Genomic DNA, 26,207 nt, shown 5'->3' on the forward strand with positions numbered 1-26,207 from the left:
CTCTCTTTAGCATGCTCCATATTTTACTTATTTTATCTTACTTATTATCTGTATCCTCCCATAGAATTGAAGCTCCTTGAGGACAGGAATTCTGTCTTGATGAGTGCTATATGCCTGGCACCCAGCAGACACTCAGTACTTGCTGAGTTCATCTAGGCTGCTGTAACTTCAGGCTCACAGGGAAAGTGCAAAGAGAGCAATGGAGCCATCTGGTTGAGGCTCAGAAGAGCATTAGCAGCCTAGGGGTAGGTGAGCACATCACACAAGCTCCTCAGCTGAAATCACGGAGTTGCAAGTATTTGCAGTTGTCTATACCCTGATAACCTATCAGTCAGCTCCCAGGCAATCAAGTCATGGGGGAGGTGAGAACTCTCACAGACTGACAGCGTTCTTCCCCGCTTTTAAACTCTGCTTTGCTTTTGCTTAGTAAGACAGGCTGTAGGGAGCAATCACCTCTATAGGTGAGTAACCGTCAGCTGAGCTTTGGATTACTGAGCCAGTCGTCAAACAGACGCCGTCCTAGAAAGAGGACATGCATATCTGACCCTGGCGAGAGGCAGCTCATGGACATACTATTTTAGTATTAGTATATTTTTAATTACTTCCAGGCAACCAGTGCAGCGATGGCTAGCTTGCCTCCTATGCAGCCAACTGGGGTGGGAAGGTTCCTAATGGGAGTTAAATCCTGTCTTTGGGGGAAAGCGGGGCTGATCTGAGCGCCACACAAACCCAGGCTGCGGCAGTCGGTCCTGCCAACCCGCTGCGCTGCCCGGCTCCCGCGTAGCTCCTCCACCCACAGCGCGGCGCGGACACGCACGGACTCCAACGCTGGGCGGTGGGCGAGAGCAGGGGCGGGCTCTTGGGGCTGGGGTCTCCCGGGGCCCCGCGCCGACGCGGAGAGACACGGCCCGAGAGGGAAGAGGTGGACCCGCGCGAGGCCGCGGAGCGCACGCGCGAGAAGGAAGAGGACGCGCTACTCACCCGCCGCCGCGCCCTCCCGAGGATGCCAGAGCTGCTGCCAGCGCCGCCACCAGGCTGCTCGGCCCCGCTCCCGGCGTCACTTCCGGTCGGGCGGGGCGGAAAGCGCGCTCAGGCCCCGCCCCACGGCCGGCTCGGTTGCTGAGCAACGCGGACGGTAGTGTCAGTCCCGCAGATTGCCTTGGGGGTGCTGCCGGTCCGCTCCGGTTCCGCGGTTGTTAGCGCGTTCGAGCATCTTTAGTTGGTTTTACTTGCGTTGGCCTGACGTTTCCTCTTCCGGAAGTGCCTGTTCTGGTCGTTGGTCCAGGTTTCTGCTGAAAGGCTTGTCTTTTCGTGTTGTTTCCTGGCGCCCTGTATTGGATATTAAGTTTTTGTCGGTGGCGTGTGTTGTAAATATCTCGGTTTGCGTCTCGTCTTTTCACTTTAATATTAAAAAAGTGCCAATATTTTATGGTTAGTACTTTCTGTGTCTTGTTTAAGGAATCCTTTCCTACCCCCTTACTCTCCCACGTATTTTCCTAATGTTTTTTTAAAGTTTTGATTTTAACATTTAAGTCCTTAATTCAGCTTGGAGTAGCTTTAGTATGGGGTAAGAAGGTAACTTCATTTTTTTTTTTTCCATTTGGATAACCAGGAGTGCTAATGCCATTTATTGAGTTAGTCCCTCTTTACCCCAACGATCTGGCATATTTTTTAAAAAACAATGTATATGCATGAGTTTCTGTTGGGTTTTTAAAATTCAGCTCTATTATTTTTTTATTTAATTTTTATTTATTTATTTAAATTTATTTAATCTATTTATTTTGGCTGCTTTTGTTCTTTGTTGTGGTGCACGGGCTTCTCATTGCAGCGGCCTCTCCCGTTGTGGAGCATGGGCTGTAGTCGCGGACCTCAGTAGTTGTGGCTGGCGGGGTTGGTTGCTCCGCGGCATGTGGGATCCTCCCGGACCAGGGCCCGAACCACTGTCCCCTGCATTGGCAGGCAGATTCTCAACCACTGCGCCACCAGGGAAGCGCCTATTATTTTTTTAAAATAAAGTTATTTATTTTTGTCTGCATTGCTGCACGCGGGCTTTTTCTAGTTGTGTTGAGTGGGGGCTACTCTTCGTTGTGGTGCGCAGGCTTCTCATTGCGGTGGCTTCTCTTGTTGCGGAGCACGGGCTCTAGAACGCGGGCTTCAGTAGTTGTGGCTCGCAGGCTCTAGAACGCAGCCTTAGTAGTTGTGGCTCACGGGCTTAGTTGCTCCGCGGCATGTGGGATTTTCCCAGACCAGGGCTCAAACCCGTGTGTCCCCTGCATTGGCAGGCGATTCTTAACCACTGCGCCACCAGGGAAGTCCTCAGCTTCATTACTGATAACTTTGTCCTAATGCTCACACAAGGTGTTCTGCATCAAACCAGGTTTCTTGTTAATTACCCCACAGTAATAGTAAGTATGAAACATCCCTCACACCTCCCACAGGCCTCCCCCGACCCAACCCATTGAGAACTGATGGAAATTTTTCCTTTGTGAGTGGACTGACACAACATCCCTAGGTGAGGGATTCAGAGAAATGACTTCCATCTGTTCATAAAGGGAAAGAGACATCTGTCCTCCTCATCTCCTGAAAGGATCCCCTCTGGACTCAAGTAGTTTGATATTTAGATGAATCTCTCCAGGCCCAGGCAGCCCCAGGGTACCTGGGCACCTAAGCCAGCCTGAAACTACTTGACCCTCTCAGAAAGATAAGGCAAGTTATTATACTTTTGAATCACAGCAATTAACTAGACAAATTACTACAGACTTCTTTCTCCTAAGTATCTGAAGAGTCTCAGGGGACTAGGGCTTTTTACCGGAGCACTGGGAAATGGAGGGAAGTCTTAAATGCCCACAACTTCTTCCTGGGATCATTACATTCTCTTCTGGCGTGCAGGTGCCACACAATCTCAATTACAATACCCTTATAGTAACTCGTGATACCTGGTTGGACAGGTCCCTCCACCTTATTTTTCTTCTGGAAAGCTTCAGCCATTCATTCTTCGGTCAAAATCACAATCAGGCCAAGTTCCACAAAAGAACCCTGTAGGGCTTTTCAGTAGAATGGTCCCCAATCTGTAAATCACACTGGAGAACTGACATGATTTATCTTCTTACATAGAACGCGGGCTCAGGATTTCCCTGGTGGGGCAGTGGTTCAGAATCCACTTGCCAGTGCAGGGGACACGGGTTTGAGCCCTGGTCTGGGAAGATCCCACATGCCGCGGAGCAGCTAAGCCCCTGTGCCACAACTACTGAGCCTGTGCTCCAGAGCCCGCAAGCCACAACTACTGAGCCCGCATGCTGCAGCTACTGAAGCCTGCTCACCTAGAGCCCGTGCTCTGCAACAAGGGAACCCACCGCAACGAGAAGCCCACACACTGCAACGAAGCGCAACGAGGAGTAAACCCTGCTCACCACAGCTAGAGAAAGCCTTTGCGCAGCAGCAAAGACCCAATGCAGCTATAAATAAATAAATAAAAAAGAACACGGCTGAGACTCTCTCTGCACTTAATTTAGGCCTTCTGTGATGTCTTACAGTAAGATTTTTATTTTTGTTAGATGGCATTTTGCGGTTTTCAATGCTATTGATAATATTTTCTTGGGCATTCCCTGGCAGTCCAGTGGTTAGTACTCTGTGCTTCCATTGCAGGGGGCACGGGTTCGATCCCTTGTTGGGGAACTAAGATCCCACAAGCCGTGAGGTGCAGTCAAAAAAAAAAGTGTCTTTAAAAAATATTACATTTTCCATTGTTGGCATATCGAAATAGTGCAAAGATTTACATATTTTTTTTTAACCAGCAACCATTCTAAGAATATCTTTAATACTTTGTTGGTGGATTCTTTTGAACTTTCTCGGAATATAATCATATAATCTGAATAAAGACAATTTTATTTCTTCCCCCTTAATCCTTATGTCTTTATTTTTCTTGCCATTCTGAGCTGATAAATAGAAGCAGTAGTGTGCATCTTTGTCCTGTTCCTGATTTTAAAGAGAATATTTACAATAGTTGACCATTTGCTGTAGGATTTTTTTTTGTAGATACTCTTTAACAGGTTAGAAATGTTTCCTTCTATTCCTAATTCCCTAAGAGTTTTTTTTATTTTTGTGAAATAAAATTCATATTTTATGGCAAGACAAGAAAAATTTAATCATAAAAAATTCTTCTCTGCCCTTTGCTTCCTGTCTCCCCACCACTGTGCATTGTATATCTGCATTATGCATCGACCAAACCTCCGCATCTGCAGAAATACCTGCTCAGCCATAAACAGCAGCGTTCTCCTAGCACCCACAAGAGGACTCCTTAAAAGATAACATTCTTTCTTGATCTTGTATGGGACCACATGACCTACCACAATGACACTTAGATCTGGATCATGTAAACTGTCAATAATATGTCATTTGATGTACAGCCCTCTGTCTCAAAAAACTTAAAGAACTGTTCCTTGACTTCTAATGGGCAGAACAGTTCTCAGAGCTTTCTGAGTTGCTCTTCCTGGGTTATAGTCCTCAAATTTGGCTCGGATAAAATGTTTCATTTCTTTCTCAGGTTGATTGGTTAATTTTTCATCTACATCATCAATGTGCATTGAATTTTATTAAGTGTTTTTTTTCTGCATCTCTTGTGATGATTATGCAGTTTTTCTCCTTTAATCTTTTTTTCCTGTCCTTTAATCTTTTAATGTGGTAAATGCTATTAACTTTCTGAAGATAACTGATCCTTGTATGCCTAGATTAAACCAATTTGCTTATGGCCTATTATCCTTTTACATGTTGCTGGATTTCATTTGCTGATATTGTTTAGAATGTTTGGCTCTATGTTTATGAGTGAGGTTGGATTATACAGCACTTTATTTTACTATCCTTGTCTAGTTTTGCTATCAAGATTATATTGGCCTCGGGCTTCCCTGGTGGCGCAGTGGTTGAGAGTCCGCCTGCCGATGCAGGGGATACGGGTTTGTGCCCTGATCCAGGAGGATCCCACATGCCGCGGAGCGGCTGGGCCCGTGGGCCATGGCCGCTGTTGGCCTCATAGAATGAATTGGGGAATATTTAATCATTTTATATTTTTCAGAAAGGGTTGTGGATTAGAATGGTCTGTTCCTTTAAAAAGTTGGGTAGAAAACCAGTCTTTCACCAATAAAACTAGGTGGGCCTGATGCATTCTTTGAGGAAAAATTTTTAAATAAGATTTATTAATACCTTGATGCTGGTGCATAAAACCCCAACATATTAGAGGAGGAGGGGACAGAGGGAAACTTCAGATACTGAGGTGACGTTCTGGGTAATGTCAACTGAAAAAAAACACAACAAACCACACACACAACATGAGAGCTGTGAGTTCAGTTTTATTTGCAGCTTACTGAGGACTGTAGCAGGAGAGACAGCCGGTCAGTGAGCTCTGAACTTTGGAATGGGGCAGGGCTGGGGGGCGGGGTCAGTATATATTATGTACATGCTTTTGGTGAGGGGAGTAATGTGCAATCAAGCATACATCTTGGTAGAGGCTGCTGCTAGTCATGAGGGGCAGATGTCTCTGTTAATTATTTTACTGCTTTTCTAGGTATGAAAAGATGCAAGAAATTGGGTTCATAAAGTTTTGTAATGAAAATACCTACCTATCTGAAGGCCTGTTCTGCCAGTTTTCCCAGAGCACAGAGGGCCTTGTTCCTGATCTTGGCCCTGAACTTCTTTCAGGGTGTGTTGAAGGTCAGCAACTGCAGTGGCTGGTCACCTAATCATTGTAGAGCCAGATGGAGAGCAACATTTTTTTTTTTTTTTTTTTTTAATTTTGGCTGCGCTGGCTCTTAGTTGCGACATGCGGGATTTTTTTTTCTTTTTCTTTTTCTTTTTTTTTCAGTTGCGGCATGTGGACTTCTTAGTCTTATCCACTGAGCCACCGGGGAAATCCAGGCTTAAGGCTTTTAAAGACTGATAGCATAAGTCTGGTTTTTGCCCCAAGATGGATGACACTTTAAATTTTTGACGTTTCTGACTTGCTGTTCTTAAAATGAAGCACAATAACAGCCTTTTGACTCTTGAGAAAAATTATAATTTAGAGAAAGCAAAATAGAATTTTCCCTAGCATACAAGTGTGTGTTTTTTTCCTTTGTACTTTCACATACATTGTAATATTTAGAGTTAGAGCTTAATTTTATTAAGTGTATCTTAGTGTTTTATTTGTTTTTTCCATGGTCAGCAGTCTCCTCCTCTCTGGGGGTCTTCTTTCCCCTCTTCCTAGAGCTGCAGTAAGACCCCACTGTGAGAAGGTTGGACCAACGCTGGCTGCCTCTGCCTACCTGCTCCTGTGGACTGTCAAGGTCTCTCCTAGGCATCACATGAACCTGCTGGCCATCATCATTCTCTTCTTGCAGTTCAGATGCTTTTTCAGCCATCACACAAACTGCTGCAAGGGGCCTGAGAAAGATTTAAAATTACTCTTCTAGTTTATTTAACAATTACATGGCAGTTCTGACTTTATTGTTATTATTGTGTCCATTTTAATATTATATTTTTCCAGGAATTTTCCATTTAATACAAGGCTTCAAATATAGTGGCATAAAGTTCATAGTGTTCTCTTAGTTTTTAATTCCTTCTCTCATTGTGGTTACACTCCTATTTTATTCTTTGCTTTGTGCTATCTCTCTCTCTTCTTTTTTTTTCATCAGTTTCACCAGAAGTTTGTCTATGTTGTTAGTCTCTTCAAAAAACCACCTTTTGGGGCTTCCCTGGTGGTGCAGTGGTTGAGAGTCCGCCTGCCAATGCAGGGGAAACAGGTTTGTGCCCCGGTCCGGGAAGATCCCACATGCCGCGGAGCGGCTGGGCCTGTGAGCCATGGCCACTGAGCCTGCGCGTCCGGAGCCTGTGCTCCGCAATGGGAGAGGCCACAACAGTGAGAGGCCCGCGTACTGCAAAAAAAAACACAACAAACCCCCCCCCACCTTTTGGGACTTCCCTGGTGGCACAGTGGTTGAGAATCCGCCCGCCAATTCAGGGGACACGGTTCGATCCCTGGTCCGGGAAGATCCCACATGCCGCGGAGCAACTAAGCCTGTGAGTCACAACTACCGAGCTGGCATGCCACAACTACTGAAGCCTGTGCGCCTAGAGCCCTAGAGCCCGTGCTCCGCAACAAGAGAAGCCACCACAATGAGATGCCTGTGAACCGTAACAAAGAGTAGCCCCCACTCGCTTCAAGTAGAGAAAGTCTGCGCGCAGCAACAGACCCAATGCAGCCAAAAGAAAAACCTCAGAAAAACAAAACACCACCTTTTGGCCCAGTTGATCCTTTCTATTGTATGTTTGTTTTCTTTTATGTTGATTTCTGTCTTCTTTTAGTAATCTCCTTTCTGCTTTATTCAGTCATGTTGTGTTTTTCCTTTTCTAACTCAAGTTGAATGCTTGTTAGGTCATGAAATTACTGCCTTTAAAACAATATTTTAAGCATTTAAGACTATACATTTACTTTTTTTGGGGGGTGGGGTGGGGGTGCCGTACCACGCAGCTTGCAGGATCTTAGTACCTTGACCAGGGATTGAACCCTGGGCCCCTACAGTGAAAGTACCTCCACTGGACTGCCAGGGAAATTCTCTACATTTCCTTCTTTTTTAAAAAAAATACATTTATTTATTTTTGGCTGCATTGGGTCTCGTTGCTGCACGCGGGCTTTCTCTAGTTGCAGCAAGTGGGGGCTACTCTTTGTTGCAGTGCACGGGCTTCTCATTGCGGTGGCTTCTCTTGTTGTGAAGCACGGGCTCTAGGCGCACAGGCTTCAGTAGTTGTGGTGCATGGGCTCAGTAGTTGTGGCTCACGGGCTCTAGAGCGCAGGCTCAGTAGTTGTGGCGCACGGGCTTAGTTGCTCTGCAGCATGTGGCATTTTCCCGGACCAGGGCTCGAACCTGTGTCCCCTGTGTTGACAGCAGATTCTTAACCACTGCGCCACCAGGGAAGCCCCCTACATTTTTTTAAAATTGAAGTATAGTTGATTTACAATGTTGTGTTAGTCAAAACACTTTAAAAGGTGTATATTGAAATCCACTTTTGTGATGGTGTATTTGTTTTTCCTGCAGTTCTGTCATCTTTTGGTTTGCATTTTTTTTTTTTTTTTTTTTTTGCGGTACTTGGGCCTCTCACTGCTGCGGCGTCTCCCGTTGCGGAGCACAGGCTCCGGACGCGCAGGCCCAGCGGCCATGGCTCACGGGACCAGCCGCTCCGCGGCATGTGGGATCTTTCCGGACCGGGGCACGAACCCGTGTCCCCTGCATCGGCAGGCGGATTCTCAACCACTGCGCCACCAGGGAAGCCCTGGTTTGCATATTTTGAGGCTATTTGATTAGATGCATGCAAGATTAAAATAGTTGAATCTTACTGTGAACAAAACCCTTTTCAATACAATGACTTCTCCATACTTAATATTTTTTCCTTTAAACCTTATACTGTAACTATATCAGCTTTGTTTATGTTGGTGTTAGCCTACATATTTTCCCACACTTTTACTTTCAACCTTTACACGTCTTTGTATTTCAAGTGTATTGCTTCTAAATAGCATAAAAATGGATTTTCATGAAATCCTATTTAATTTTCTCTTTTAACTAATAAATTTAATCTCTTTATAGGTATTGTGATAATAACTTGTTTGAATTTGTTTCTACATACTATTTTTAAAATAAATTTTAATTTTGGAAAGATTTTAGATTTACAGAAAAATTGCAAAAATAGTACAAACATTCCCATATACCCTTACCCAAGATTCTCCTTGGGTTCATATCTTACATAACTATGATACATTTGTCAAAACTAAGAAATTAACATTAGTACATTGTTATTAACTAAATCACAGACTTTTTTTTTTTTTGCACCATGCCGCATGGCATATAGCATCTTAGTTCCCTGATCAGGGATCAAACCCGTGTCCCCTGCATTGGAAGTGTGGAGTCTTGCCCACTGGACTACCAGGGCAGTCCCACCTTTTGACTTGCTTTGACCAATAGGTAATGGTAGAAGGAGAGTTCTGGGGGTCTCAGCCTAGGCCTTAAAAGGACTGACAGCTTCCACTCCTTCCCCTGGGGCAGCCAGCTGCCATACTATGTAGTAAGCTGGGCTAGACTTCAGAATGTTATGATGTCATGTACAGATACAGAAGCCACATGGAGAACCACAGAGGGGCCAGATCATCAGTGTAGCCTTTTTGGATCTTTGCTCAGCCCAGTTTCATACTAGCAATTTTGTGAACCAAGCCAAATCACCTAGAGCAGAGAGCCCAGGGCCCAGCTAAGCCCTGCCTGAACTCCACAGAATAATGAGAAATAATAAATCATTTTTGTTTTACACCACTGAGTTTTGAAGCAGCTTGCTACACAGAAATAAATAATTGACCTGCTTTACCATAAAATGGATTTCTTTATATGAGACAAAGTTGTGCAGGATTCCATGTCAGTAAATCAGGCATCCTGCAGACCTTTGGGTGTGAGGGCACTGCAGTCGGAACAAGCAAATACACATCTGGATATGTGGGCAGTTCCAATGGTATGAATCACGGTCCCCTACTGTCCGCTGTACGCATGTGTCAGAGGCTCATTGTCAGTCTCGGAAGTGGCCAGGGCTAGAGCAGTCTTGGTGGATGGCAGACTGTGAACTCAGGGACCACCACCAAGTAGTAGTCACAGAACCTAACAGGAACTCCATGCTTCATTTAACTTTCACAAGTCATGTGACAGGCACCATTTTCACAGGTGTAAAAAAAGTCTGAGAGTAGCTAAAGGATACATTCCCAGTTTCACGGCTAGAAAGAAAACACGGGATTTATTTCCTTGTTTTGTTTTGTATTTTTTGCGGTACGCGGGCCTTTCACTGTTGTGGCCTACTCCCGTTGCGGAGCACAGACTCTGGACGCGCAGGCTCAGCGGCCATGGCTCACTGGCCCAGCCGCTCCGCGGCATATGAAATCTTCCCGGACCGGGGAACGAACCCGTGTCCCTGCATCGGCAGGCGGACTCTCAACCACTGCGCCACCAAGGAAGCCCTATTTTTTTGTTTTGTATTGTCTACACTTATTTCACTTTATTGCGGTTTAGCCTCAGCGGAGCACGTAAGTTTTGGGATCCACACTAAAATCAGGGTTGGGACTTTGGCCCCGCCCCTTGCACAGCTTGCTCGTTCATCGGAGACTCTGGCTCCGCCCCTAAACTACATTTCCCAGCAGGCCAAGCGCCGGCGCCGACGCAATTCCTCCCGGCGTGCCTCGCGGCGGGAAGAAGCCGAGCGGGTTCGAGGCCGACGCGACCCTTCTTCGTTGCCGCCGCGCTGCCGCCGTCGCCCCCGCCGCCGCCGCTGCCGCAGTCTGAGAGAAGCCGTCGCGGCCGCTCCTGCCGCTCCCTCCGGCCACCATGTCCGCCCAGGCGCAGATGCGGGCCCTGCTAGACCAGCTCATGGGCACGGCCCGGGACGGTGAGTAGGGGCGGCCGGCCAGGCGGGGGCTGGGGCGGGAGCGAGGCGAGGCCGCCGGGCGGCCTGAGGCGGGGGGCCGCGACCGTCTGCGCCTGCGCGGGCGTCCTCCCCTCCCCCGCGCGCCGACCGGGGGCGCCGGGCCTTTGTTTGAGCTCTTCCCGCAGGCTGGGTCCCCGGCGGGCTCCTCCCTCGGAGCCCGCGTCGTCGGTGGGGCGCCAGCCCCCTCCCCGCTGACCTTCCTGCGATTTCTCCGCCCCCCCTCCACCCCCGCGGCCCCCGCCGCCCCTCGAACCGGGAGTCGGCGAAGGGCTGCAGCCAGCTGGGGCTCTGGGCGCTGGCAGCGGGCTGGCGGAGCTCCTCCGCGCAAGGGAGCCGGATGGCCTGGAAACCCTGGCCGTCTTGTTCTGTACCGTTGCAAGGGGAGCCGTAAATTGAGCTTTTCTAACGTGGGTTCCTGCCGCGTGCTTTTCCAGCCCCCTTTTCCTCTAGCCACACAGGAGAGCCTCTGTTTAGCCAGTGCTTGGCAGTCGTTAGGTAGGTTGTACTGTAGGGAGGAGCGCAAGATCTTGATGGTTGTCTCAGGAGAAAGCGGTTGCATCTTTGCAAAACTATATACCTGCTGTGGTTTGTGTTTTCTTTTCTACCGAAGTAATGAAGTTGTAAGTTCACACTGGCACATTCGCAGGGCTGTGCAGATTGTTTGCACTTTATTTCATAGGCGAATAAGTGCTTTTTAGCTTTCTTTGTATATTGAGTTGCTTTTGAATTGCTTCCCATATTTTTATTTCATACAAACTGAACAATTGTGGCCCCTCTATTTTATTTATAAAGGTTCAGTGTATCTTTGCCTGCCTACATCAATCTGCAAGGGAGTTGCAGAAAAGCCTCATGTTCATCGAGCCGTGAGTCACAACCAATTTCTAAGCTGTTATAACAAAAAAGTGTTTGCTTTTTTTCACAAGTAACTTTAAAAGTGTAGTTTAGAAAGAAAACATTTTCAATAAAAAGACACTACATTAATCCTGGATGCTTGCAAATCCTAAAATATATTCCTCCTTTAGTATTACACAGCTCTGTGTCATATACACAGATTAGCTTTAAAATTTGTCACATTCCACTTTGCCTTTACTTTTATGTATCATTCCCCTGACTTCCTTACTGCAGGTTGGGCAAGAAAACTTTTCCTTTAAAACTTTTCAACAGCGGGCATAAAATTCTGCAGCTGAGGTCTTGAAGAATGCAGATGGGTACAGTATGTGTTGGAACTCACAGTGTGTATTGACTAACCTAGTTCCTTTTTTGCCTTTTTTTTTTTCTTCTTGGTATTGTCTTGTTAAAAGTGACTCTCAGGTGCCAACTGTCTTTTTTAAGGGTGGGGGTTAAAGGGGGATAGGTAGACTAGGTTCAGATTATTTATCAGTAGTAGAGAGAGAAAGCTTTCTTCATATAATTTTGGCAAAATACTGCCTATACGTTGGTCTATAGCAAAATGATTAGACTAATAAATAGCTTTTGTTGGAAACTACCAGCTTTAAGTCATACATGGTGATTCATCGCCCTCTGATTAGCATGGGTTTTGGTATCTCATTGCCCACATGTATGTGTGGGGCTAATGGCTGTTTGGTGCTCAGCATTTTCCTTCTGACTCCTTGACTTGCTTGGCACAATGACGGAGTCAGATCTCTTTAAGTGTGATTCTTGATGATATATTTAGCATCAAAAATCATCTGTATTTCGTTCCAGTTGTAAATACCTCTAGATCAGCTTTTCAGTGTATTTGGTAGTCTGCAAATCATCCAGGTGAATTGTACCAGATATGCTTTTGTGCTTAATGTGATAATATTGTCTTATTTAAAACCACACATGAATTTCAGGAGACGAAACCAGACAGAGGGTCAAGTTTACAGATGACCGTGTCTGCAAGAGTCATCTTCTGGACTGCTGCCCCCACGACATTCTGGCTGGGACGGTAGGTACATTTGGGGGGGATGTCATAAGACACTCAGACATGGATGCTGTGTAGGCACTGAAGGTTTTTCAGGTTGAATTCTGTTTTCTTTTACCAGGCAGAAATTACCTACTGCCCTTCAAGTGATAGGTTCTGTTAGTGGGGTGGAATTTTATATAATGACATATTTCACTTCTATAAAATTCTCTTTGTAAAGTTATCAGGTTTTTGTAGAGTCATTTATACTGAGGTATTCACAGCTAAGTAGTGCAAATACTAGTCTCCTTTGGCTTTAGCAAAAAGTGTACTTCAGGTCAGCCTGTAGCTCTAAGATTCTGGGTTGGTTTGTTTTCAGGTTAAACACGTTAGACTTTTGATCTAACGAGGTATGTTTCTTCCCCAGATTTTTAGATTTTTGAAAAATCAGGACTAACATCGATTTGCAATTTTGTGTTATGCCACCCTTTCAAGAAATCAATACATGATCCAATAAGTATAGACCTCTCTACTTCTAAGTGAAGTGTAAAATTCTAAGTGAAACTTTAAGTTCATTTCAGATGAAGCAAACAGATAAATGCTAGTTTTGCAGAATGTGCATTTATTCAAAATTAGGTAGGATTTAAGACTAAAGAGTGTGGATTATCTACGGTGATTCAGACACTTACAGAAAATTAGTTTTGTAAACACCATCAGCATTTTCAGATTTCACAGCTCCCTCCTGGAATGTCTACTCATTTTAAGGGTCACATGTGCATGTGCTGGGGAACGTTTTCTTCATAATTAATTGTTGCTTTTATTATTACCATTTTGGGGGAGCAGCGTCTGGCAAACTGCACAGGTGTATTGAATCTTCTCAAGCTGGCTCTTCTGACAGCGAATAGGAAATGAAAGCCAAGCCTTGTGCCTTTGTTAGCTGGGGTTTTGCCAGTGGTTGACCTGGTATAGGAAAATATTATAACTACTGTGTGCTCCAGATTGTTGTGGGTGCCATCACTGTAGACTACTGGCTTCCACTGGTCATAAGCAGTCAGCGGTAGGATACTCCTGTATGAGGCATCATAACCTGGAATTGCTGGTAGGTCTTAGTGGAAGAAGTCAAAGGGAGTAGAGGGACATGCACCAGCGTGAAGCAGTTCAACCATATTTTTCTTGATTGGATCCCTATGTAGCATTGTTCCAGAATGCTGGTGAATGAGGGCATTTCCTACAAATGTTTATTGTGTTAGGTATAGGTTCATTTGCCAGATATTTGTTGGACACATACTCTGTGCCAGGCACTGGGGATGTGGTACCAATAAGACAAAATCTTTACTCTCATCTAATGGAGGAACAGGACAGACAGTAAATAATGAATGAGTAGGTTCTGGACTGTTGGATAGGGTGATAAGGAAAGGCCTCTCAGGAACATGGGAGCAGAGACCTGAATGGTGAGAAAAAACACACGTGTGCGTTTGGGGGATTAACGCTCCAGGTAGATGCTGGAGCAGAGGGAAGCAGGGGTGCCTCAGGTGCCTCTGGGCTGGTGTGCTTCAGGGGGAGGGAGACAGAGGCTGTGGAACCAGAGCAGTGATGAGAGGCCAAGTACTGCTCAGCATCACTCCGTCCCGCGTGGGTTACAGGGCAGCTCAGACTGAGGAGGAGGGAGCCCAGGAGACCCATGTTCGTGTGAGGGTGCCGTGAACAATTGTGTGGGGTCGTGAGGTCAGTTGAGGTGAGGGTTGGGAACTTGGATGGTGTTGTAAAGGTTGAGCCTTAACTGGTGTGGGCTATGTGGAGGTGGCAAGTGAGAGGTAGAGTTTGTGTTGTGTTAAATTGGAATGAATATAATTCTTTAGAACACAGCTGCAAGATGAAAATGGTTATAACCCTCAGCTTGCCAAGGGCTGCTCCATACCCAAATCTTTGCTCAAAACCGTCTCCTGTCAGTAGGGGTGAGACAACGGAGGAATGGAAGCAATCGTTTTATTGAGGCTTGATGGGAAAATGTATTGATTAGTAAGAGCGGAGGGATAGCTGGAGGGAAGGTAGTGTAACTTGTCTTGTGGTAGAACTTTGGTTTCCTGAAGGTTCTAGAAGGAGCCTTTATTTGCCCTTCCCTGTCTGCAGTGTGAGACCACTGGAAAGTAGAGAACACAGATGTTTGTTCAGTAAAAAAAAAAAAAAAAGGGGGGGGGGTCTGACATGCTGGATTTGACAGCCATTTGGAATATTTTGGAAGAAGTTTATGAGTGTGGTATTTCAGCTGTGCTTGGTGTTTGGCTGCTAGGGGAATTGGCCAGTACTTCCTTGCCTCCTTGGCAAAGCTGAAAAGCTACCTCCAGAGTAACCATGGAACCCCAGGCCTGTATTCCACTTGCTTTAGCTTGAGAGCTCCCACCTGAAGGAAGGTAATGGTGAATTTTGCTTTATATGTGGTTCCCTAATGTCGAAATTTTCTTGACAGTTGAAGTTTTTAGAATGGAAATTGATTTGCAGTTAAAATTATAGTACTCAGCGGTTTCGGTGCTTGCTTCATCTGGAGGTGGTTTTTCTTTGAGTAACAGAATTTTGTTAGCTTTTAAATAATTTCTGATAGCTATCTCTCATTTTTCAGCTGTTGCACTTAGTTTTGTTTGTGGAAGCTATATATTTTTAAAGAATTATACTTGCTATTTAAAAGAGTGAAGGAAGCAAAAGTTGTCAGCTTTACAGTGATAGCAATTTTAGCTGCAACTTTGGCTTTTGGAACTTGTTTCCCTACCTCTGGATTCCCCACGTAACCAACATGTGTAAACTACACATGACTTCGGAGTAAGCATAATGAAGGAGAAAAGAGCTTTTGGCATGTAGCCTTCAGTCAAAATGAAGATAAACTCCACCCTAGACAGTCCCCTCATGGCTCTGTCACTGGGATACTGAAGGAAATTTTGTTAAGAGCATGGCTGCACTTTCTGAGATTCGGACCCAGGAGTCAGGCACTGCGAGCCTCTCTCATGTGCCTAAAAACTAAAATGTTGAGGGTTTTGTAACCCATGAAGATTTTTTTGATCTCGTTTTGAACACACTTGTAGTTTGAGCTTAAAGGAGTTCCTGAACTCTATCATTCTTTGTTTGCTAGTCGTACTTGTGACCAACAGCTTGGGTTCCCAAGGTGTCTCCTCATTGGGCTGTTGGGTTTTCTTAACTTGCATTCTTTGACTTATTAGCCTGACCCTCAGCATCCAAACGTCCCTGTTGCTGTTTAGATGATCAGAGGCAAGGGTGGGGGTGGGGGTGTCCCTGTACAGGATCCTCTACTTAGGATTTAGATGAGAAATACGCACTGCTAATTGTTCTGTACGTGCTCACAACATGTAATAGCACATCAGGCGAAATCTTACTGGTAACACAAATAATTTGTTTTGTTAAAAGAGCCTTTTGTTTTTCAAATGGGGCAAGTGAATGGTCCAGTCTGTGTTCCCAGTTACGTGTCCAGAGCCATTTAGCAGGTTAGGAGAATGTTTGGAGAATTGCTTTGGCTCTGAATCAGCCTGTTCTGCTTTATTTCCTTTGGTACACAAAGAGCTACACAAAGCCAGGTGTTAGGTTATGTTGTAATTTCCAAAACCTCGTTTTTCTCTGTTCTTTCTTTTTCCTCTTTTTGTCTCTGTAGCATCTTGAGTAGTCGTGGCTGCAAGAAGGAATGCATGGAAACTTGCTGCTATCAGTGATACTTTTGTTTCCTGGCCTCTTCCTTGCCACCCTCTCACCCCTCATGTTGCTATTCACCGAATAAACATTTCTTATGTGACTAATGCAATAATAAAACTGGCAAAAGCTAAATAATGAAAACATTACTAGTCTATTTCTGGTTCTGTAAGAGATATAAATCATTACACTTAAATGCACCTGTTCTGAGTGTCATATAGTCATGACGGTATCAATAAAAGGAAAATAAGTCTTCTTAGCCATATTATTTTTAAATTTTCTTATCATAGTTAATATCCAAAAAAGTACTGTTTATTTTGATGACAGCTAAAACACCAGGTCACAGTGCTTCCTACAAATGGGTAGATGTTCATGTGTAAATTTTTGTTTCTTTCTCACAGCGCATGGATTTAGGAGAATGTACCAAAATCCACGATTTGGCCCTCCGAGCAGATTATGAGATTGCAAGTAAAGAAAGGGACCTCTTTTTTGAATTGGATGTAAGTTTTATTTTGTGTTAATTATTCCCTATTGTGAAGAGCCAAATACTGCACCAACAAGAACAATGTAACCTTTGTAAGTTATGAAGCAGAATAATGAAATAGATGTCATTCCACCGCTCTCTGGCTGGGAGCTAGAACGTGGCCAGTACCGATTTGTGTCTGTGTGTCTATCATCCCTATTCGGTTCTATGTTTTGTATGTATCATTTTCTTTAAAAATGTTTCTTATTACATATTTTATGATTCCTTGAACATTGTGTTTATTCTTCTCTTTGAGTCTTATAAAAATGGTTTCATAGCATAGGTAATCTTTAGTAACTTTTTTCCTTCAGTATTATGTTCCAGTTTACATATTTTGTTGAGTATGGTTTGTTTGTTTTCATTGCTGCTTGAGTATTCCCCAAACTATCCATTTTGTGTTCATAGACAATTGGGTTGATACTAGTTTCATTTTAATTTTTTACTCTTAAACTATTATGAACAGTGTTATAAATGTTCTTGAATATCTTCTTGGTGCACGTGTACAACGGTTTATCTAGGGTATATTCCTAGGAGAGGTATTGCTGGATTGTAGGAGAGGCACGTTTATTCTTGAAAGATCTGTAATGTTGTCTTTTTCTTTTTTCTCCCTGTTTGAGAATGTGTATCAGTTTACAGCCCTAATAGCAGTGTACACATCCTCACTAACATTTGGTATTGTCAGACCATTAAATTTTTGCAATTTAGTGGTTATAAAATGTCATTTCATAACTTTATTGTCATTTTTGCCTCCCAAAGGAGCCTTTTTTAGACCTTTTCCCATAATTTGTCTACTTCCCCGCCATGAAATTTTGATACCACAGATACCCAGCATATCAGTTTATGTGATCCTTTCCGGGCCACTAACCATTGTAATATCTAAGATTTTTTTCACTCTTCATGACAAGATTTCATCCCTGTCCCCATTGAGAATGCATGATTGTCACTCCATTCTATTTATTTATTTATTTAGATTTTTTTTTTTTGCCGTGCTGTGTTGCTTGTGGGATCTTAGTTCCCCGACCAGAGATTGAACCCAGGTCCCCTGCAGTGGAATCGCCGAGTCCTAACCACTGGACTGCCAGGGAATTCCCATGGAGTCACTCTGTTAGTTTTTTCTTTTTCCAAGTCCTCCATCCCTGGTTTGACCAGAGGTCAGTGAGGGGTTTGATGCCATTCAGGTTCCTCAGTGAAGACTGGGAAGGCACTGAGCTTGGTGGGAGGAAGTCAGAGAAAAGCAAAACCAAGGAAAGACTTTTATTTTTTCTGCCAATGGACATTTTAGAGATATATTATAGCTAGAGTCAATTCTACTTAAATCAGTAATCTTAAAAAGTGATTAAAATTATCATTTCTTTTTCAAGTACAGTTTTCAACATCAGCGTTGAATCTTTGAATTAACTAAAAATGCCTTTAGCAACAATCAGCTCAACTAATAGATGGGGCTTGGAGATGAAAGTTTTCTTTATTGTGAGTTTAAATTCTTCAGTACCTGAAAAACGCTTATGTAAAGAGACCATTACCTTGGGATATCAGAAAGAGTTAGATACACAGATGTATAGGTTAAATTTTCAATTTTAGTAACATAATTTTTTTGGATCACAAATCTAAGCATTTCTGCTACATGAGAATGTCAGTGTACTTTTTAAATGCCCTGATGAATTTATGCTGAAGAATAGATGAATAGAAGAAATTTAGACTACAGAAAGACTGAAACATATACGGTAATTTAGTATTTTATGAAAGGCATGTGTTCAGCCACTGTGGAGATGAGTTTTTCAATGAACACTATTAGGAACTATGGATTAGCTAGTTGGGGGAAAAACCAGGTTGGATCCCCCAAAAGAGAATTTTGTTCTGTCATCTTGACATGTTATAAAGCCTAGAAGCTATAAGGGAAAGATGGATACATTTTTCTGAGTAGGCACTTAAAAATATTAGCATATCAGAAATTCCTATACATAAAATAAGAATTCAACTGGGACAAAATATTTGCAGCACATATGACGAAGGGCAAGTATCCTTTGTATATAGAATTCATCATGATTGAGAAGAACTGTAACAATAGCTGAATAGAAAATGGGCAAAGGATAGAAAAGGACACTTTCTGGTAGGCATCTAATCCTATGGCAGATACTCACCCTCACTCAGAGCTAAGGAGATGGAGAGTTAAGTAATCCTGATACACCTGGATAATTGAGCATCTGAAGGTGTGAAAGCACATCCCAGCAGTGCTAGTTCTGAGAGTATATCTGACCGATACTTTTGCATATGTACAAAGATAAATTTGCTCCAGAATATTCCTGCAGCATTAGAACTGCAGAAAGCCAGAACACTGTAGGCTTCTTCAGTAAGGGCTTGGCTAAGTCATTGCTCTTCTTTACAATGGAATGATGTATAGCTATGGAAAGAGGATTGAGTTCAGTGTGGTTCAGTGTATGTTGTTGTGAAATTATCTTCAAGATAAAGAGGAAAAGCAAGTGTGATACGATGGCTTCTGTAGTGTGATTTTTAAAAAGGAAGGACATTTATACCCATTGACGTACCTAGATGTACAGAGTAGTTTTAGAAGAAACCAAGAGATTATGAACATTCTTTTCGTAGTTGGAGGGCTCAAGTGGGTCACGAGACCTTTTTGTATTGTGAAAATTTACCATTTGCAGGAATACCTTTTCCTGTTAAAGAGGTAACCACCTGTCCTTTCAACTCCTTAAAAATCATATTTGACCTAACAGATGGCTCATGTTGAAATGTTTCATGGCTAGTGCTGTAAACCTACGCAGGAGGCCTCCTGTCCTGAAGAACGAAGGGTGACTTGGAGCAGCTGTGTTTGTGGGAGGGCAGTCTTGTCAGGTGGCTCTCAGCATGTCAAATGCTTGTATACACTTGTTCCAGAACTCTGCTGGGACTGTATCTTAGTGATATGTGTTAATGGGTACACAGAAAAGGTGCCCATTGCAGCTTTTTTTGTGAAAGTAAAAGACTGAAGTAAAAAGAGGAGGATGTACTGGAAATGTTTATTAGTGGGGGCTACTTGCGTAAGGTATGGTCCTGCCACACAGTGAGTGGTGCTTTGTGGAGCGCTAAGCAGGTACCTCTGGGTGTTAGGGAGAGTTTACCATAAAAAGGTTTTTTAAATAATGGCTTTAAGATACAATTCACTAGCCATAAAATTTACCCTGCCTTAAAATTTTTAACATATATATATATCAGTAGTGTTTAGATGTGCATGGGTTTATTTATTTATTTTTTAATTTTATTTTTGGCTGCGTTGGGTCTTCGTTGCTGCGTGAGGGCTTTCTTTAGTTATGGCGAGCGGGGGCTACTCTTCGTTGTGGTGCACGGGATGGGTTACTTTGATAGAGGTAAATGTGGCCTGACTTTAAAATACCAAACTAAAATAACTTTGTTTTCCCTTAGTTATGCAGAATAAACTTAGAAGGAAAAAATAAAGTGCTTTTCCAGAATATAGATTTGTTAAAAGAATTTGATAAAAATCCAATTTTTAAATCTCTTCGGTAGGAAACGTAACTGTTACAGATTCCAGGTGAAAAGTCTTCCCTTTCCACGTGACTAGCCATCCAGTACCTGTCTTCAGAGGTCACTTGTATCTTTCAAAGACAGGCCATTCAGGATGAACAGATATATATATATATACATATATATATGTATGTATGTATAAATATATATATGTATGTATATAGGTATATATGTGTATATGTCAGAAAGGCTAGTTGTGATTTTTCTTGTCAAAATTGCAATTTTGATAAATCAGAACACCTCAGAAGCTTTTCGGCCAGATGTGGCCAGTGGGCTGACTCTTGCTATCACTGACCTGTTGCTGCCTCCTGATGACCTGCTGTTGGTGCTAGGCTCCTAGCCTTCCACATATGTAGCCTGTGGACTGTTCAGTTCCCAGGCGTGGGACCAGCAGCTCCCATGTTGAGGTTGGTTTCTGGAGGGACTACAGTGTAGTCATCGCTATTGGAAGATGGACACAGGTTTTGTTTTCACAAGTTGTGAACCATCGCTAAATCATGACTTGTTCTGATTTTTCTTAATAACTTGTATTTATGTATCTCACCAAGTGTTTTGGTAGAATATCTTCACTGTTGACGATGAATCTGTGAGGTGAGCCAAACATTTATCTCCAAAGTCTCTGAAAGTATAATAAGATTGATGCCAGAATTAATGCAAGCAGCATCAAATGACGCTGGGAGAGGAGTCATTCCGTTTAGCAGATCAGTCAGGGATATTTAGGAGCTATTTTTATCTAGGTTGTGTTAGACAGCTGACAAAAAAAGTACAGCATTTATTTTGTCTTCGTGTTGAAAAAATTAAATATATTATTAATGTAACAGGCATTTGAATTATATTTTAAGCCATGTTTATCATGCAAGTTTTTTTTTTAAATTTATTTATTTTTGACTGCGTTGGGTCTTCGTTGCTGCGTGTGGGCTTTCTCTAGTTGCAGTGAGCAGGGGCTACTCTTTGTTGTGGTATGTGGACTTCTCATTGCAGTGGCTTCTCTTGTTGCGGAGCACGAGCTCTAGGTGCGTGGACTTCAGTAGCTGTGGCTCGCGGGCTCAGTAGTTGTGGTGCACGGGCTTAGTTTCTCCACCGCATGCGGAATCTTTCCAGGCCAGGGCTTGAACCTGTGTCCCCTGCATTGTCAGGTGGATTCTTAACCATTGCGTCACCAGGGAAGTCCCTCGGTAAATCTTTTATAAGAGGTCATCAGCCCTTTATACTACTTTCAGATATTTATAGACTTTGAGTCCCCTCTAAGCAATTTGTAAGAAATTGTCCTAGAAGAATAATTGCCTATGTATGAGAAGACTTAAGATGTTTATTGCATCATTTTGGATTAGTGAAAAGTGAAAAAATGCAAATGTGTATTCATTGTGGAATGGTTATAGTTGTGTTAAAATACAGTGAAACACAGCTATAGATACAGAAGATGCGTGTATTGATGTGAAAAATGAAAAAAGCTTGAAAAACTCCTAAGTGGAGTAAAAATTGTTTGCTTTTATATGCGTTTTAATACAATTTTAAAAGGTATATACCAAGCTCTTAAGTGATTATTTCTTAGGGGAGGAGAAAGAAATATGCTTTCTTTTTTTTCTTTTTTGACTCATGGTGTTCAGGATCTTAATTCCCCAACTAGGGGTGGAACCAGTGCACCCTGTAGTGGAACCACGGAGTCCTAACCACTGGACCACCGGGGAATTCCAAATTATGCTAAGTCGTGAAAAGTTATTAGGTCCAGTCAGGTTGCTAAAATAGTAGGCAGAAATGAAAATTTAAAGGTATTTCTACCTTGTAACTTACTTCTACAAATCTCTTATCTTAAGGAAGTACAGTGGCCTCTTAAACAACACAGGTTTGAATTGTGTGGGTCCACTTACATATGGATTTTTTTCAATAAATACATACTACAGTACTACACAATCCATCGCTAACCCCCTCATTGTTCAAGGGTCAACTGTGATTGAAAACACAGGCAAACACTGGTACACAAAGATGTTTGTGGTAGCTAGCGTTGTTTATAAGATTGAAAAGTTGGATGCAACAAAAAAGGCTCAATGATGAATGAACAAATTATGATACACTCAAATGGTAGACTGTGCTCTTGAAACTTTGTGACACCTGTTCAATGACTTAAAATTCCTTAGGAAATCATGAGAAAGACAAAGATAAAATTGTGTATACTGAAGGTTTCTGTGTGCTCTCCTTGGAAGCATGTGGCTGAATCAGAATTCATTGACTATCACGGAAAACGCCAAAAGCCCCCTTTCCCTGTGCCCCTCCCGCTCCCTGGAGGCAGTCCCTTACCACAGCTTTAAGGTGGAAGGAAGCAACAGCTTGCTGCTCAAATGCTACAGGCTGACCTTGGATGGTCAGGGTTTTTTGTTTGTTTGTTTTACCATGGAGAATCTCATACATCAAAAGGAGGTGTAACAGTATAATGAATCTCCATGTATCCATCACTCAGCCTCAGGAATGATCAGCTCAGGACCAACTGTGTTTCATCTTTGTGTACCCACTTCTCACAAATCTCAAAACAAACCTCACACATCCTGTCATCTCGTCTGTAAATATTTCAGTGTTGCCATTGGCTTTTGAAGTTCTCTTTACTCTGCATACAAAGATCTGGTATTATATTTGGTTGTGACAGAATCTCCTTACTAGCATGTTGTTTGTTGTTTTTTTTTTAACTGAAATATGGTTGATTTACAATGTTGCATTAGTTTTTTGTGTACAGCAAAGCGATTCAGTTATACATATATATAAATTCTTTTTCAGATTCTTTTCTATTATAGTTTATTACAAAATACTGAATATAGTTCCCTGTGCTGTACAGTAGGACCTTGTTTGTCTATTTTGTATATAGTAGTTTGTATCTTATTAGCATTGTTTCTAAAAATACATTGAGGAAAAATTTAAACATGCAGAAGTAGACAGAATAATATAATGAGATCTCTGGGTTTCATCTCCCAGTTTTCAGTGATTGTTGACGTGAAGACTCTTATTTCATCTTTATTCTTGTCTTTCCACACTGGATTATTTTACAGTAGTTCCTAGACATAGAATTTCATCTGTAAGTACTGCAAATAGTACATCTAGAAGATAATTTTATTTAAAGTATTGGTAATTTAAGAAATAATTTTTTAACATTATCTAAGTCCTCAAATTTCCCAGACTATCTCAAAAAGTATTTTTTTTACGATCATTTGTTTGACTCAGAATTCAAAATAAGAGCCACACATTAGGATGTATTGTAAGTCATTTTAAATCTGTTTGTTTGAAGAAATTAATTTTTAAGTCTCTCATATCCTGGATTTTGCTGATTGCATCCTTATAATGCAGTCTTTTTAATGTGTTTTCCTTTATCTTTGAAACTTCCTATAACCTGGGAGTTAGATCTGGAAGCTTGACGGTCAGAATCAGGTTCTCGTTTGACAGAGTAGTGCAGGGGCCAGGACGGGCACTGGCTGGTGCGTCACCTTGGGTGGCAAAACGTCAGTGGAATTGGGTGGCACAGGCAGCCTGACCTGGTTGCACAGGCCCCCATCAGCCTTTGGCCTCATGCTTTAAGCAGCAGTTGAGGATTATTGCCTAGATCAGTTATGTCACTAGGGTTACTGCTTGTCAGTTGTTTGTTTATTTATTTATTTGGCTGTATTGGGTCTTAGTGGCGGCACACAGGATCTTTCTTTGCAGCGCACGGGCTCTTTTTTGTGGCACATGTGTTCAGTAGTTGCAGCACACAGGCTCAATAGTTGCAGATCGCAGGCTCTCCAGTTGTGGCATGCGGTCTTAGTTTCCCCACAGCATATGGAATCTTAGTTCCCTGACCAGGGATTGAACCTGCATCACCTTCATTGGAAGGCAGACTCTTCACCACTGGACCACCAGGGAAGTCCTGTCAGTAACTTAAAAACATGTAAAACACTCACGTGATTAAGAGTTTGAGATATGAAAGGTATGTTGTGAAGCCTGCCTCCTTCTCTGTTCTTTAGCCCCCTGGTTGGCCCCAGAGGTAACCAGTTGTTCGGTTTCTTCTCTTTCCTTCAGAGATTATGTGGATACCTGAGGGACATGTATCTCTACTTTCTATTTTATTTTATTTTTATAAATTTTATTTATTTATGGCTGTGTTGGGTCTTCGTTGCTGTGCACAGGCTTTCTCTAGTTGTGGTGAGCGGAGGCTACTCTTCGTTGCGCTGTGTGGGCTTCTCATCACAGTGGCTTCTCGTTGTGGAGCACAGGCTCTAGGTGCGCAGGCTTCAGTAGTTGTGGCACGTGGGCTCAGTAGTTGTGGCTTGCCGGCTCCAGAGTGCAGTATCAGTAGTTGTGGCACATGGGTTTAGTCGCTCCGCGGCATGTGGGATCTTCCCGGACCGGGGCTCAAACCCGTGTCCCCCGCATTGGCAGGCGGATTCTTAACCACTACGCCACCAGGGAAACCCTCTTTTTTTTTAAACACAAATAGTAGTCTGCTGTACACGTGCTCTATATCTGCCCCCCTTTCCCTTTTTTTTGGTTTAAGTTTTCAGCATATCTTTGAGATTATTTCCTATTGTATAGTGTACTTCATCCTTTTGTGTCTACATAGTATTCCACAGGATGTGTGTCTGTTTTATAGGACCATGCCCTGTTGATGGTCATAGTGCTGCATTGCACATTGGCACATTGTGAGTGTATCTAGGAAAGATCCCTAGAAGCGGGACTGTTGGCCCAGAAAGGATGTGCTTTTGTCGTTTTGGTAGTTAGTGTCACGGAATTCTCCAGAGGGGTGAATGATCCCACCAGTGATGTGTGAGAGTTCCCATTTTCACATCTTTACTAACAGAGCAGCGAGTTACCAAACTTTCAGTTTTTGCCAGTCAGAAAGGTGTAAAAAGGTATTTCTTTGTGGGCCTGACAGGGTTGTCATAAAGGTGTTTCTTTGTGTAGGTGTTCACTGCCTAGACCCTCAGCTTGGGCTGATGGCTGGGACCTCTGGCACTTTTCCACCCCAAATTCAGGTTATCTGGGAGAAAGTGCCTCACCATTGGCTCCTTCTAGCCCAGTACAGCCTCATTCTGACTGCACCAGGGCCAGGCCTTGATTTCTTGAGAGTGTTATGGAATTCCCTAGGAGAGGGAATTGGTCATCTCTGTAAATACATCTCAAGTTTTTCAACTTGAACACAGACACACAGAACATTAAGGTTACAGGGCAGCCCATTTCTTCAGTGTTCACATGTGGAAAATGTAAAGATTTGCTTCTCTCTAATTCAGTGAAAATATGGTTCACTTTTCCCCCACATTGTCTTGCTTTGTGATGTTTTATTTGACAGGTTTCCAGAGCAACACACCATATCAACTAATGGGACCGGTTCTGCTTACACCTGGTCTCTGTAGGTGTGCAGTGTGACAGTCACGCTTTCCCAGTCAGGTCCTGACCCTGGGCAAGTTATTTTGCCCTTTTCTATTTTCTATAAACTGGGCTGGTGAAAACTGCCTCAGAACTGTGAGGACTAAGTGTAGGTACTTTGGAGTCAAACCACAGGGGGCTTTGCATCCTGATGCCATCACTTAGGAGTTTGGAGACTGTGCCTCCATTTCTTCATCTGAAAATTGGGTACCTTGAGAGCCCCTGCGTGGCTTTATTGAGGCACACGTTTGCTGTGACTGTTCTGCTGACAGCATGGGCTCCTCAGGCTCACTGATGCTGCTAGGCAGGCAGGGTCAGGGAGAGCACCTCATGGTCCTGTGTGTGGACGGACAGCCTCCAGCGGCAGTGAGACCTGTGTGCCCCCTGTGCCAGTGGTGTGCCCAGGCCCCCTGAGTAGTTCATGGTTCATCACACCACCCCTGAATTACAAAGGTGGATAACTTCCTAGTAAGTGGTACCTTGTGATTAGGACTTAATTTTTAGATTTGAGTACCTTTTTTTTTTTTTTAATCATTTAAACCTGCTTTTTTTTTGGCTGCCTTGGGTCTTCATTGCTGCGTGCAGGCTTTCTCTAGTTGCGGCGTGAGGGGGCTACTTTTCGTTGCGGTGCATGGGCTTATGTGGTGGCTTCTCTTGTTGCAGATCACGGGCTCTAGGGGCGCAGGCTTCAGTAGTTGCGGCTCGCAGGCT

General features: G+C 43.2%; 2 protein-coding genes across 6 annotated transcripts in view; one reads left to right on the forward strand and one right to left on the reverse strand.

Annotated features, from left to right (window-relative positions):
• FAM234A (family with sequence similarity 234 member A) overlaps positions 1 to 1,038 on the reverse strand; it is a 31,128-nt gene extending 30,090 nt beyond the window's left edge. The window contains exon 1 of one of the 2 annotated variants that reach the window (XM_027118043.1): positions 982 to 1,038. The gene's annotated coding sequence lies outside the window, so the exon portion shown is untranslated. Of the gene's footprint in view, positions 1 to 729; positions 793 to 981 lie in introns of those variants that run through there. The other variant, XM_027118042.1, reaches the window with a different exon arrangement.
• Positions 1,039 to 10,213: 9,175 nt separating this feature from the next.
• The window catches only part of LUC7L (LUC7 like), a 30,244-nt gene continuing 14,250 nt past the window's right edge, over positions 10,214 to 26,207 (forward strand). For 2 of the 4 annotated variants that reach the window (XM_027118052.1, XM_027118053.1), the window contains exons 1-4: positions 10,264 to 10,440; positions 11,272 to 11,342; positions 12,315 to 12,409; positions 16,456 to 16,554. In XM_027118052.1, coding sequence (XP_026973853.1) covers positions 16,459 to 16,554 — 96 coding nt within the window. In that variant the 5' untranslated portion in view covers positions 10,264 to 10,440; positions 11,272 to 11,342; positions 12,315 to 12,409; positions 16,456 to 16,458. Of the gene's footprint in view, positions 10,441 to 10,616; positions 10,975 to 11,271; positions 12,410 to 16,455; positions 16,555 to 26,207 lie in introns of those variants that run through there. The other 2 variants (XM_027118049.1, XM_027118051.1) reach the window with 2 other exon arrangements.

The sequence above is a fragment of the Aethalodelphis obliquidens genome, unplaced genomic scaffold (genome assembly GCF_003676395.1).
Source record: "Aethalodelphis obliquidens isolate GAN/ISIS:26980383/991018 unplaced genomic scaffold, ASM367639v1 scaffold18, whole genome shotgun sequence".
NCBI classification, from domain to species: domain Eukaryota; kingdom Metazoa; phylum Chordata; class Mammalia; order Artiodactyla; family Delphinidae; genus Aethalodelphis; species Aethalodelphis obliquidens.